Source organism: Corvus kubaryi, unplaced genomic scaffold (assembly GCF_017639235.1).
Source record: "Corvus kubaryi isolate FWS band 111438036 unplaced genomic scaffold, C.kubaryi_AGA036_p1.0 37337, whole genome shotgun sequence".
Classification (NCBI taxonomy): domain Eukaryota; kingdom Metazoa; phylum Chordata; class Aves; order Passeriformes; family Corvidae; genus Corvus; species Corvus kubaryi.
Genome location: NW_024581110.1, coordinates 283,778 through 298,145, shown reverse-complemented (window position 1 = coordinate 298,145; position 14,368 = coordinate 283,778). Strand labels below are relative to the sequence as shown.

The 14,368-nt window shown below is 50.9% G+C and overlaps 2 protein-coding genes across 5 annotated transcripts in view; both read right to left on the bottom strand.

The window, feature by feature from the left end:
• TPCN1 (two pore segment channel 1) overlaps positions 1 to 10,068 on the bottom strand; it is a 42,367-nt gene extending 32,299 nt beyond the window's left edge. For 2 of the 4 annotated variants that reach the window (XM_042031101.1, XM_042031106.1), the window contains exons 1-2: positions 10,003 to 10,068; positions 9,014 to 9,680 (exon numbers count right to left, since the gene is read on the bottom strand). In XM_042031101.1, coding sequence (XP_041887035.1) covers positions 9,014 to 9,125 — 112 coding nt within the window. In that variant the 5' untranslated portion in view covers positions 9,126 to 9,680; positions 10,003 to 10,068. The other 2 variants (XM_042031102.1, XM_042031108.1) reach the window with 2 other exon arrangements.
• A 1,803-nt stretch (positions 10,069 to 11,871) lies between these two features.
• On the bottom strand, positions 11,872 to 14,367 carry RITA1 (RBPJ interacting and tubulin associated 1; the record flags this gene model as incomplete). Its single annotated transcript, XM_042031117.1, has 2 exons — positions 11,872 to 13,968; positions 14,177 to 14,367. Coding segments are annotated over 2 exons (726 nt in total), but the record flags the coding sequence as incomplete, so codon positions are not given.
• Position 14,368: the final 1 nt, after the last annotated feature.

The window sequence follows — 14,368 nt, the reverse complement described above, 5'->3', positions numbered from 1 at the left end:
AATAAGGAGGTAATTGTGTTTTGTCGTGTTAGAACACGACTCCAACACACTGATTCCTTTGAAATACAACACTGCTGCATCTCCTCTGCCTCGTCCTTCAGCCAGGAAAGAGAAGCTGCCAACTTCAGGGGAAGACACATGTAAAGGAGCAGGGAAAACCCCAGCCTCAAGTGCTGTGGAACTGTTCTCCTTTAGGAAAAAAGGCTTCTGCACATTTGGTGGAAACCACTGCTGGCAGGAACTGGAGGTTGTTTACTGGCTGGAGAGGAAGGAAGGAGTTAAACCATTAACGTGACAACTGCAAAACAGCTGATTTTCCCTCAACTGGTCCTTACTTCAAGTCCTACAGCCCTCACACAGAACCACATCTTCAGAAAATGGACAACTTTGACTTCAAAAGTCTTACAAACACACAAAATTGTCCTTTGAATCCAGATTTTAGAAGAACTACTGCTGGTTTCCCATTATTTTGCCTGGAAATCTGGGCTGGCTGTCCTGCAATCTCCTGCCTGGTGCAAAACACCTTCTGGGGCTGGAAGAAAGTCACTCTTCACGGCAGTGTACAGACTGCCTCAGCTGCAGCCTTAGAAATCAAAAGTCATCTGCTAATTTTTAAATGTCAACCTTTAGAATCAGCTGTTTAATCTCTATTTACTGTGGGAATAGAAGAATAGGTCATACAATGACTGTGTCATCTGGCTTTTCAGCAAATATAGAATACATTCAGTATTTCTTGAGCTTCCCTTTAGCACTATTGGAGTGTTAAACCTGGAACTTCTGACAAGCTGGAATCATTTAATATGTTTTTTTTATTTCTCAAGTCCTTTAGAGCACCTTTTAACTCTGCTGACCACATTCCTAGACATGATTTTCCACTCCCAGTTGCTATTCCTTCATTTGATATATATTTATCTACAGATCTGTAAGTCTTTCGCGTTAGCCAGCCCAGGCATGCCAGTACTGTGACTTTTTGCTGCCTCTCCAACAGCTCTAAAGCTTCCATTAACATTTTTGTTTTCTATGCATTTGTGCTGCCTCAAAGTATAGAAAATTTACAACGTTTAAGTCTTCTCCTTTGCAACCACTAGAGATAAGGTCTGGCCACCAGCCTTGTATTTGAAAGGAAGGGGCTTTGACTTGGTCATTTCACCCCGCTGACCCAAATGTCAAAATTTTCCTCAGTGCTCCCACTTGCAGGATTGATCACTCAGCCTTAATTCTACGGGCATTTCTTCATTCGGTTAATGAAGAGCAGGAACATATTTGTGCATTCTAGGGAAATTCACTTTGCTTTTGCGCCATAAACTTTCCCAAATCCATGGGGGATAGTGAAAGTGTTCTCTGCAGAACAGTTATAGTTGGAATAAAACACAGGCATTCCCAGGTGGCAATACAGACACACACCTGTTATGGAGGAAACAAAAGTGTAGCTGAGATGTCCAGCCCCACAGAATCAGGGGGTTTAACACGGCTGTGCAGAGAGATACATCCCAAATTTTCTTCCCCCACACATAAGCAAGAAAAGAAAAGCCTTTTGTTCCAAGCAGACCTCACCAGATCGTGATTGTAAAAGCAGCGCTGGATGCTCCAAACCCCCACAGCATGATTCAAACCACAGCAATCCCCTCTTGTCATCCTAAGGATCTTTCAGCAAGCCCACGGTGCTGCCATGGATCAGCCTTTCCCGCCTCCCTGTCTCCCGGATGGAGCACAGGTGCAGGAGCTTCCTGCGGAACTGCTCACCGCGAGCAGATGGACAAAACCCTAACGCTGCTCCTACAGCTCCCCATAAAGCAAGCAGCCATGTGAAAACCAGGCTGCTTCTCCACATGCAAAAAGCAATTACATTGAAAACACACGAAGAGCCCTGCGAGGTCCAGATCAAAAGCCAGAGACATGGGAGGCAAGAGAAAAGACTGATCAAATTCACTGCACTTTTCCCAGCTTAAGGATCAGAAATGGAGCGTTCTGGCTCATAAATTCTACTTCCAGCAAATTCAAGCCTAAATCCCCTGAAGGCAATAAGGAAAAGGCAATCAACAACAACTCTAACCACTTCACAGATGCTCCTGTTTAGTTTATACAGCACTTCTTACAGCATTCAAATGGGTAAAATGGGATTTCAACGCAGGGGGGCTGACGGCAGCAGGCAGGATTCCTCGGTGAAGATACCAAGGGCAAAGGAAGTTCTGAGAAGCATCATATTGGTTATGATGAGTGAACTCAGCGTGCTCAGCCTTTGCTCATTTTAATCTGCCAGTATGCAGGCTTGGCTAAACTGAACATCCTGCATCTACAGTGCCTTAAAAATCCACAGGAACCACAAATGAGGGGGGAAACGAACAAACTGATGCGTTCCCTGGGAAGCCATGAAAAAACTAATCACTATTTGTTTCCAACTGTTGTTCCGCTTCCTGAGCCAAATGTTTCCAAGTCAGCTGTGGTGGCTGAGGAGTGACCGGTTAGAGCTGGAAAGTTGTCGATTTAAAATTGCAGCTCAAACACTTTCAAACTCCTTAACATCTTTTATAGTTCCAGGACCACCTGTTCAAAAAACCAGGGCCCTCTGATGACATGACACGTGCCCTCAGCCCACATTTTCCAATGAAAGCAATCAGCTCAGGGAGGAAACACTTAAGACTACCCTGTTCTTCTGCTTTCACCCCAAAAAGATGGGAGTTGTGCTGGAGAAGAGACACACAAAGGGCATGGGCTCCCTCCCTCAAAGCATCAAGGTCATCACTCCCATCTTCAGGAAGGGAGTGAGGAGCTTCCAGACTCCTTGTCCCACTCTGCAGCATCCCTCCTGATTTACAGTGCAAGATGATCTCCATCTCCAGTGCTCCAGGAGATGACAAAGGAGAAAGAACCATTTGACTCCAGGATAATGGAACACTAACCCAAGTCTTCTCCACCTTGTAGACGCAGTTACCAACTCAGATTTGAACAGCATGGGGCATTCAAGACAAAAATCACTGGGAATTTTTTTTTTCACTGCGTGAAAGAGTCAACAGTGCAGAGATTCTGTTTGACAGAGCATCCTACTGTGAGACACACAATGTGTGCATTGTGCAAACCGCTCTCCTGCAGAGCTCAGAAAACAAGGAAGGCTTGGAAAAAATACCCACAATAACTGCAGCCCTTGATACCTCCTGGTACTTTACTGTGCTTGTGGTTCTTCCTCTACAGGCACCATGTTCACAGAGCCATGGTGAGAATGTCTCCACACAAATGCTTTTCAGTTTTGGACAATACAGTGCTGCTTCCCCTGAAAGAAAGGTACCGACTCTACCCAAGTATTTAAGCACAGCCCTGCCTTAAAACCTGAATTCTCAGGACAAGTGAGACTCCAGAGGATAGTTCAGAGCAGAAACACATTTTTCACTATTTCTAACATCATAGCAAAAGATCCCCAACATCTTCTAAAAGGCAGCATTTCCCTCCTTCCTCCGAGCTTACAGAACCCATCACCCAGGGAAACGAATTGTACTGAAGGAGAAAACAATAATCTCCTTATGTTTTGGGTGTTCGTTTCCCTTTCCAAGATTTTCACCCCTCGCTCCTCTCGGAGGCAGTTTTGCTTCGCTTTGCTTGCTTAAAACATTCATTATAAGTCATCTAGGCCAGGAAAGGATTAGAGGAGCCCTGGCAGAAGCTGCAGAATGCAAGGCTGTTAGGTCAGAGAAATGAGACTTTCAGAGGCATAAACAGCAATCCACCACAAAACCACCACTCATGCTTTGGAAACTATTCCTCTCTCTATAAATTTTAAGCAGGTGCATATTAAGAAAAATGAATCATGTACAGGAATGCAAAACAGCATCTCTTCATAAAAAAGAATGAAGCCTACCTGTCCACTCCCACACCAGTGTAATCAGCATTTCCAGGTGAGATTGGCATTAATGACTTACCCCAGGTGCAAGGAGGAGCTGCTCCAGCAGCAGAACCAGACTGCTTCCCAAAATGAGATCCCAGTCTTGTGCTCTGGCCATGCTTCACCTCTAAAGGCAGCAGCAGAAGCACTGCTGCTGGAACTAATTAAAGGCAAATTGGTAGAACTAGGGGCCATGACGTGAGAAAATATCCTGCATAGCATCCAAGAAAGCCACCAGATAATCCAAAAGGCTGTTTAAGAGCCTGGCTGTCAGAAATCTTGGAATCTGCCAGGTCCATTGCAAGCAGTTGCTTGTTCCCTCATCCCCTTCATTTCTTCACCTTAATTAGCTACAGCATTTCATACCCAGTGCCTCAGTCCAAACAGCCACCTCGGAAATCCTTACTTCCACACAAGGATCAAAACCTACAGATCCTGAAGGATTTATTAAATCTACCAAGTGGCTGACATTTGAAATGCCTCTTTTCCTCCAAAGGTAGCAAAGCCAGAATGCTTCCACAGCAGTTCAAGTGGTTCCACAAGAAGCACAGGTCCTAAGAGTTTGTGTGGTTGCAGCATTTTCCCAAAGATCAGGTGTTTATTCTCTGCTTCCCCAGCCCTTTGGGAATTGTTTTACACCTGGAAATCTCCCCCATGGCAGGAGGATGGAACAGGATGAGTTTTAAGGCCCCTCCAACACAAACCATTCAGGGATTCTCTGAGATGATTCCATGACCAGATGGGCTGAAGCTGTGGAGTACATGGACAGAATTAATTCTCTCACTGCCAATACAAACGTGTTCTGGAACCAAATCCAACACAGAAGAGATTTCTGTCACTTCAGGTTGCACATTGGTTAACAAATACATCAAAATCCAGGTGATTCACATGCCTCAAAAGAACATTAACTGCCCCAAATCCCAAGCCAGTTCCATATGCAGGTATCTAACTGGGGCTTAGTAAAGGATTTAAAAAAAAAAAAAAAAAGACAAGTTAGGTGTCTACAACATCCATTAATGCTGTAATTAGATTCTGTGTTCAGAATCACCACGAGTCTCCACCAGCCAGTTACAAAAGGAACAGCTTTGCTGAAAGCCCCATCCCACATTCCGTCAGGGAACTGTCCCAATCAAGGGCAGAGGGCCCCTTCCAGCCCTCTGGGAAGCCCAGCACACCCCACACACTGTTCTACAGGCACAACCAGCAGTCTCTGGGCTTCCCCTACCCACATTCCTCACCAAGCATGCCTGTAGCAGCCCCTCCAACCTCACCAACAGAGAAATCTCATTTTCTTCACACTCTTTGAGCCACCTGCTCCTTCCCAGCAGTGCCAGGCACAGGGGAACATTATGTGTGTACATAATTCACCTTTCCAAAAGGCCAGGCTGGCTCTGGTTTTCCTGACAATTCACCTCTCAGGCAGCAGAAAGTGAGATTGCAAAGGCACCTCACTCAAAATCACAACTTCCCATTTTCCAGCAATCCTTCTAGAAAACATCACTCTTGGTTGTTGCAGTTGCTCCCCCACCTCCCTAATAATTAGTTTTTACCTCAATAGCAGATGCAGCTGCTTTCTTGTAAAAGCCCAGAGTTGAAAGATGACTTCTTTTCCCTTGCCATCACCCATTGTGTAGGAAAACAGACAATATCCCATTGTTCCCTGTACAACACTCCGAGCTGTACTTTCTGCTCTGAACACACTGAAACTCTACTTGAGGCTGCAGCAATTTCCATGCAGGAGGCAAAGGAGAGTCTTGTATCTGATCTAATACAGGATAAATCAATGTGCACTCATTTACTGTTTATAGCTCCCATCAGCTCAAGGAGAGGCACTGTCCTAGAGTTTCAAGGCTATCCACGCTACCTTTGTAGATGGAAAACAGACACTGCACTCGGGAGATATTTTGAGAACTCCATTCAAACATTTCCCAGGAGTTCAGGAGGGATGGGAAATCACTAAACCCTGGCAGGTTCTCATCACTGTCAGTGCAGGATTTTGGGAAAGGCCATGCCAGGTTCACATCTCCCTTCTTGCCTCCTACAGAAATTCAGTTTCCTGTTAGTCACTCCCCTCAGGCAGCTGCTGGGGAGCTTAATTGGAGTTTACATGGAGATGCTCAGATAAGATGTGCTAGGGAAGGGCAGCGTCACATTCATTACTGTGGATTCAGGTGATTCAATAGCTTCTCCCTGGCTCCTTCAGCTGCTTCAGCTAGAATGAAAAATTATCCAGCCCCTACACAGCGCAGTCAGAAAACCGTCAGCACCACAGGAACCACATTTTTCTGGATGTGGTCTGAATTCTTGTCAACTTTGCAGGATTCTGTGGGGGCTGCACATGGGAGCTCCCTGTATCCCAGCACAAGCCAAGCAAGGCAGAGTTTAGTATTCCTCCCCATGCAAGTATTTTCTCTCGTTAAATGCTTAAGAGCTGGAGGATTTGGGAGATTAATTTTTGCAGCTGGACATTTTCTTTAAGAATGTAATTTTCCACACAATTTTCTCCTTTAGCTTTCTTTTATTCTAACCCCAAGACACCCACTTACCCAGGAGAGGACTCTCCTGCAAGGTTTGGAAAGGAATTCACTCCTGCACTTCAGTCCTTTCTTTTTACATCTGCTACAGGCTTGCTTTCAGAAAACCCTGTTTCTACTTATTTCAACCCAGAAACTTGTCTCCAGATCCAGGCAATCAATGCTAAGAATCCAAAACTAAAAATTCATTTATCCAAAGACCTGACTGGAACAAAGCCACACCATGGATAGTTTTTTTTTAAATTTAAAAGCACAAGAAGTTCCTTAAAAAAACATGAGAGCTGATACACTGAGCCACACAGCACTTAGTGACATGGTTGTGACAGGCTGGAGAACGGACTGAAATTTAGAGGAGTTTGTGCACACAGAAACACAAAGCAAGAGTGAGACTTCATTATTACCAACCTCGAACATGTGACTGAACAAGGGGTAGCTACAGCCACTTTGTCTTTCCCTCAGTGTCACCTGGAAGAGGATGGTGGGTCCTTCACTGCAAACAGTCCCAGCCTGTTCTGGGGACACACTTCAGCAAAAGTTTTGTGTTTAACCTGCCATTGAATCCCTTGGAGTTGATGATAGTCAGGCGCAGTAACAAGGGAGCTGTTCCTCCAAATTCTGGCTGAATATTCAATTATGAGAGTTTAGGCAAAGGGAAGACAAAGCCAGAAGGAAACAGCCTCCTGACATTCCCTGTCCCCGTGTCCTCATCATCACCCTGGCAGGCTCTTTCTCCCCTGACAAGGACTTCTCACACACTCTTTTTGCCTGGAAAAGAAAAGCTTCTGACTGCAAACGTGACATCACACAGTTCTGCTAATGCCATTTCAGTCCTCAGCAGCCAAGCGGAGGCAGAGCAGAGGGGACATACTTGATTCCTCACAGCCTCCACGAGATACAACAAATTTCACAGCAGATTTTCTGTGCAGGCGAAGACCACACGTCCTGGTTTTTAAACAAGCTTACTTTTGCCAGTGCTGGTGTCTGCATGCTCTCTCCCTGATTTAAGCTTCCCGCTTCCCAGAGATAAACGTGCCTTTCAAGTTGTTGATGCCAGCCTACCCCTCCTAATCCTTCATCTCACCCTGACTTCAGAAGGCTCTGTATCATTCCCTATCTCTTCCACAGCATAAGCTTTATATTTCTGCAGCAAATCCAACTTTAACAGTGATTAAAACATACGGCAAAATAAGGGACATTTCATTTGAAGGATCCCAGGAAATGAGTTCCCAAAAATCACACAGCAATCTTCTAAGAAGCACAAAATTGGTCCCTGAACAACTTCCCTGTATTTCAATGTGAAAATTTTATTTATTAATACATTCATTCTCATGCCTGTGCTTTAACACAGTCGTGCTGGCTTCAAGCAATTGTTAAGCCTCACCCAACTTCTTCTTTGAAGGGACGGGAGGCGGGGGAATGAAAGAGGGAAGAGTGATTAAAATTAGTCACAAGGAATCCTATAAATACACCCGTGGACCGAGGAAGAAATCTCTCTTCTATTTAACTTAAAAATAGAGAGCTAAACTTTAAAAGACAAACAGATGGGATGAAGCAAGGATAAAAGAGAGCTTAGAGAAAGTCAACTGGGCAATTTAGTCAGGGACCTGCATTGTGGGGTGGCAGAGGAGGAGGAGGGAGGAAGAATCTTGATTATCTGAAACTAATTCCTGACTTGGGAAGTCAAGAAGGAGAAAATTAAGGGAACCCATCTTATTGCAAGAGGAATCTAATCTCAGAGGCAGTATGGCACAGAGGCCTAATGTGGAAAAAAAGGGATGCCTGGCCAGGAAATGATGCATTTGTTCCAAATGTGCAACCTGTGGCAGCAAGGGCTGGAACAGGATCACAAGACCTGAGTGTGTCTGCACCTGCAATGTCAACTGGAAGTCACAGGGATGTGCTGGACAAAACTGCTCAGGTACATCCAGAGAGGTGTAACACCAACCAGAAACTAACTGAACACGCTCAGACACATCTGCTGGCCACATCCAACCTGCTGCAGGGTGAGGGCTTTAATGAAGACACACACTGAGGAGACATCCAAGCTTCTGAGCTATGGTGGCTGTTGTTTTCCCCCTCCCAGTGCTCACAGGCTGGCTATGCCCCACTAAACAGCTGGGGCCAACATGAATATGTTGTCTAAAAATACTCCAGGTTCTTTGACACGAACACAATAAAAATGTGGAAGGGATTTATCAACACTTCCCTTCTCGCAAAAATCAGAACGTAAACTAGAAACGGGCAAAACAAAAGTCACAAAGGGCAGATGTTTATGGTGCTAGGAGAATGCCACATGAGATAACTGCAGTGGGACAGTGCCAAGGGAAGGAGACACTCTGGGACAACGTGCAGGAAAGGGCTTAATGTCACAGGTTACTACAGGGAAACCCCAAAATTGTGTGTTAGAAACAACACGGGTAAGACCTGTCTAGCGCCCGCGGTGTCACAGGAAGCTGTGAGCAACAAGCAGCACAACAAGCAACTTCCTGACCTGGTTTTATCAGGCAGCCCCGGGACACTGAGCGACGGCTCTGGGAGTTTCACCGGGAAGAGCAGCCACCCCAAAGAGACAAACACCGGGCGGGGAATGACAAAGTGCTCTTACTTTCGTTAGGCAGCTCCTCCCGCTCCAGGTCATCCAGAGGGGCTGAGGTGCTGCTCCCGCTGTCGTCCAGGGTGAGGATGAGGGGAACGTCATCGTCCATGCTCACAGCCATGCCGTCCCTTCTGAGGCTCCTGCTGACGGAGCTTTAAACAACGCTTTTTGCAGTTCCACTTGGGAAACTCTTGTGTCAGAACCTCTGCCTGGAAAGTCGTCCCCCGGGGCTGTCTGCTGGACACACGGACACAACAGTGCGCGCACCCATCTCCGGACACCAGAGCTCCAGAAAGGACCGAGTTACTTGCTTCCCAAAAGCAGCGCAGGGTACCGGACTCGATGGATTTATGCCAAAGCTCAATTCACAAAGCGAGGCCGGGGCTGCCTATCCCAGCCGGCGCACGGCTCGCAGGACAGCAGGGACGCAGGAGAAACTGATCCTTGGCAAGCTCCTGACCCCTCGGCACCAGGAGCAGCGGCCGTGACGCATCCCGGGCCAGCATGGCGCTAAGTGTCCCCGTCACACATGGCTCTGTCCCCCGCCGTGCCCAAGCGCCTGGACCGCAGCTGGGGAGGCGAACGCGGGAGCACCGGAGGCCGCCTGGAGTCCGCACACATGAAGCTCCCGGAGGCGTTTTCTTAACTGCGCGATGCCACAAGGTCACGGATTTCTCTAAAAGGTGATGGAAAAGAAAAATGAAGCAGGCCCAGGACAGCGCCACGGGGACAATCCACAGCCAGTGTCCCTGTCCAGAGAGAGGGACACCGGCATAGTGCTGTCACCGCGCTGGGGAGGCCCGGCCCGGCCCGGCCCGGCTCGGCGCCCCCTTCCCCCCCCCCCCCGCCCGCCCCCTCCTCCCACCCCTGGGTGAACCTACTCCTCACCAGCCCCCCGTGCCCGCGGCCCCCGGGCTCTCCAAACCCTCCCGGGACAGCCTAGCTTGGCCCGTCCCGGGACCCTCCGCGCCCCCCGGCCCGCCCCGGCCCCGCCGAACCGGCGCCCGCAGCAACGCGGCTCCTCCTCGCCCCGCCCCTCGCCTCCCATTGGCTGTCACAGCGCGGGCCCCGCCCCAAGAGGCGGTGCCTCCCCACGCCCGCCAATCCACGCGTCGTGCCCGCCCCCGCCCCCTGCGAGCGGCTCCGCGTTATTCCCGCCTCCCCTCCTCCCCTCACGCACTTCGCCTCGCCATTAGATAGAAGGGCTGTCCCTCAAGACAGACGGGGTGCTGATTGGTCCGAGGCGGCGGGGGTGGGCCCCAGGGGAGGGGAGCACGAGTTGCCATTGGCTGCGCCGAGGCCCCGCCCCCGGGCCGGGGAGGAGCGGTCACCGGGCAACGGCGGGACGCGGGCGGGAGCGGCTGCGGACCCCTGAGGGGACCAGGCCCGGGACCCCAACCTGCTCCTGGGCTGGGACACCCCCTTTTCCCCGCTCCGGATGGAGACGTCCCTGTTCCCAGGCCCCGCTGGTTGTGGGAATGAGTCGGGCCCTGAGTGCAGTGCAGCCCAGCCCAGCCCCGAGCACAGTAGGTGCCGTGAGGGGTATCCAGGAGCACTGGCTCTCATAAGGGTCCTGCAGGAGATTAAGCCTGTTAAGGTCAGGCTGCTGCCTCCGTCAAGTTATCACCTGGCTCCTGCCAGCTATGCTGGTTTTTGGAGTGCAGCTGCTCTGTCCCAATGCTCTGCTGATTTCAGTGGAAAGCAGCCCTGCAGCAACACAACTTCAACCCCCGAGTAAGCAACAAGTCAAGGAGTCAGGGTGGAGTCAAAGGTGGAGAATGAGATTTATGTCAGTGCTGAGCAGGCAGAAAAATGAGAGCAGCAGCAGGGAGGAGCCCCAGCTTGATTCAGGCCTCTGTATCAACTCTGGCCTGAGCTAAGCACCAGTGACACCAGACAGGCTGGATCTGGACGTAGGAAATAACATTTCCTCCACCTCATTTTATTCAGATTTAATCTGGTTTTTTTCCACGTGAGCACCAGTTCCAGCATTAACAGAGCAGCTTTTGCTCTCATGCTGGGCTGCACAGCTCTGGCAGAACAAGAGGACAGGGCAGCAGTGAAGCATCAATGTGAGTGAGAATCACAGAACAAAATGCAAACAACCCATTTATACTTAACCAACGTTGTCCTCATGTGTAAATAGCAAGGAAATGTCAGTTCTGACCTCCTGGAAACCCTTGGTGACAACCTGGGCCAGTGTGGGACAGAAAAGTGTGGCTCATGTGATGGGCTCTAGTTTCCTCCACTGATTCCTTGGAATCTGAGCACAGCAGTGGGGGTAAAGTGGCCAATCCTGGCCACACAGGCCACTGTCAACTTGATTTTCAGATAAAATCTCTCTTCATTTTAAGAGGCTTCATCTTTCAAGGACTCCAGCTCTCCCAAGATTGCGCTGTTTCAGTTTTCTGCTGCTTAGATTCCGGGGCAGTTCCCCCAGTTTGCTGACGACTCGCCCCACTGGATCGTGCTCATCCACCTACTGCCGGGGAACGGTGTTCCTGCTTCTGTGTCAATCCTCAACCCTCTTGTCTCCATCTAGTGTCCAAATCACATCCGGACTCTCTCCCAGCCCAGTGAGACCAGCAGTCTTCACAGCTTGCACGTCATTGTGCCCACATCCCAAACACAGCTCATCAGGCTCGGACTGACATCAGCATTCCCAACCCCTTCTCTGAGAAGGCCACCATTGTTTCATGTCCCTCCAGTTTTACCCCAGGTGGAGAAGAGCTGCTGGACTGCCTCAATGGGAAGCATAGGGAGAGATCTGAGAGCTTGGAACTAATCACAACGATCCTTACCCACCTTCTCAGGTTTTAATAACATCAGGTTATTCTTGCTTCCTATCAGCCAAAGAAATAAGCAGAAATTCCAGTCAGTGCAGGCTCCTGGCTGGCTCCAGCTCCACGTGCTGGAGTGGTTCAAGACCTGATACTGCTGCTGCTGAAGGTGCAATAAAATAATTTCTGAGGGCAGAATGATGCTCTTAACCTGGCTTGGTGTGGCCTTGAGTGAATTTGAGTGTTTCCCTCGGCGTGTTTGAGTGTTACAGGAGTTACTAAACTCTCCCAGTAACCTCAGCAGCTCCTCATCGCAGCCTCCCTCCCCAGGGAGCAGTGACTGCAAACCCCAAGTCACCCACCCCACGTCCTTTATCTGCCTCCATATAGACAGAGCTGCTTTTTCCCACCTCAGGAAAGGAAGTGGAGGAGCTTTGGAGGTGCTCAGATCACTCAGCAGCATCCCACAGATCCCAGATTTGCCTTGGAGCATTTATTTGGTGACATCATGGCACTGCTGTGAGCACCTCACAACCCTCAGCACCAGCCACACAATTATGTATCTGCTCAGCACCTCCTCATCACCACGAGCTGCCAAAATCCCTGTGCAGATCCTTCTCTGTCACAAACGCCATCCAGGCTAGGACCATCCCACTGCCAGCAGGACGCAGGGCAACGCTTTCCTCACCTCTGTGCTTGTCCTCCCTTGTCCTGCTTTGCCAGAGGAGTCCATAAGGTGTTGGTGACATGAAGCAAGGACAGCAGGGAGACACCAAGGCACATCCTGTGCCTAGAGGCAGAGGGAATGGTGCTCATTTCCTGGAGAAGGGAACCTTTTGGGGGGCCTCAGAGCAGCCTCTCAATACCTGCAAAGAGTAGGCGACCATGAGGGTTGGGCCAAGTTTTGTGCTCAGGTGCAGAATGAGAGAACAGACACAAAAATCAAACTAAAAAGGCTCTGACTGGATACAGGGAGAATGTTCACCCTGAGGACAGTGGAGCAGTGGGAAGGGGATCAGCAAGGCTGTGCAGCCTCTGTTCCTAGGGGTTTCCACCACCTGACTGGACCTGCCTTGAGCAGGTCGGACCAGGGATCTCCTGTACTCCCACAGGCACAAGCACAGGCAGGATGGAGCAGGACTGCTCTCACCATATGTGGTCAGCAAAGGTCCTCACACCTCAACTGCCCTAGCTACTCACCTGGGACCCCACCCCAGCAACACCCCCTGTTCTGGGAGCTCCATGGAGCTCAGCCCTGCCTGTCCCCATGGAGCTACGCTGTCCATGTACCCGCGCCTGGACTGCACTGTGGACACTCCTGTCTCCTGCTGCTCCAACCTCCCACTTGGATTTCCCAGACAGCAGGAACCTGCTGTGTTACCACACCTCCTCTGACAACCACTGGACATCAAGGGAAACAGCTGTTCCCACCAAGGCTATCCCACTCTGGTGCCGTGCAGTTGTGCCCTAAACAAGAAGGTCACTGCTCCCAGCACTGTGGTCACCTTTGGCTCCTGGCTTGTCTTCCAGCATGGAACAGCCCCATCCTTCATTTCCAGCCACGGAAAAGCCCAGGGTTCTTGTGGGCTTGGTCACAGGGAGGTCTCAGGTAGACTAAGGCTGTATGTACATCCAGAGGGTCATTTGGATCACTTCCAGGGGGGTCTGGGTTTGCAGCCACTTGCTGCCTTGGCATTCCTGAGCACAGGTGATCCAGACACGCTGCTGGACCGACCCCTCATCGGAGGGCCCTGGGGGGCAGCAGGGGTTGTCGGAGTGCTCTGGTTTTTCCACCTTTCTGTGCCGGGGCTGGAAGACAGGCAAATCCTGTCCATGGGGGCGCTCAGCCGGATGACAGACTGGGAACGTCCTCTGCCAGGAGCCCCCCAGCCTTTGGAGCAAGCATCGCTGCTGGGATGCCTCCAGCCACACAACTTCTCCTTGTGGACGGGCTCAGATGTGGCCGGAGGCGCGGAGGCCGGTGGGTGGACGGCTCGCAGGGGAGGCCCCCTGCAGTGTGGGGAAAGGCCAGGCTGGTTTCGGGGGGCAGGCGGGGGGCTCCAGAGCAGCGTATGGAGCTTGGCTACATCTTCTTTCCTCATCCGTGGAGCTGCCCAGGCGGGACCCTGGGGCTTGGCACCAAACAGAGACTCGTCACAGAAGGACGGAGCGTGGCTTCGGGACCTCGGAGGGCGACAAGCGGAGAAACACGTGTTCGTTAGAGTGGGGGAAATCAGCAGGGGAGTGACCGAGAGCCGGCGGGGAAGCCGAGCCCGGGCTGAGGGAGTCGAGGGGCTCCGTAGGGCGCCCCGGGGACACCGACGCGTAGTGAGCCCCGAAACCCGGGGCAGCGGGGATCCGAGCCGAGGGAGCGTCCCGAGCCGCCGCTCACCTGCACTGACTCCCGGGCCGGGACGTGCCGGCAGCGGGAGCCGCCGGAGCCGCCCAGGGCGGCGGGAAGGCGGGAGGTGGCGGGCGGGCCCCCGCGGGGCGGCCGAACAGCGACTCATCCACGAAGGACGGCCGCACCCGGCGGCGGCCGCGGGGGCCACGCGGAGGGCGGGCGGCGGTCGCTGCGGAGCCA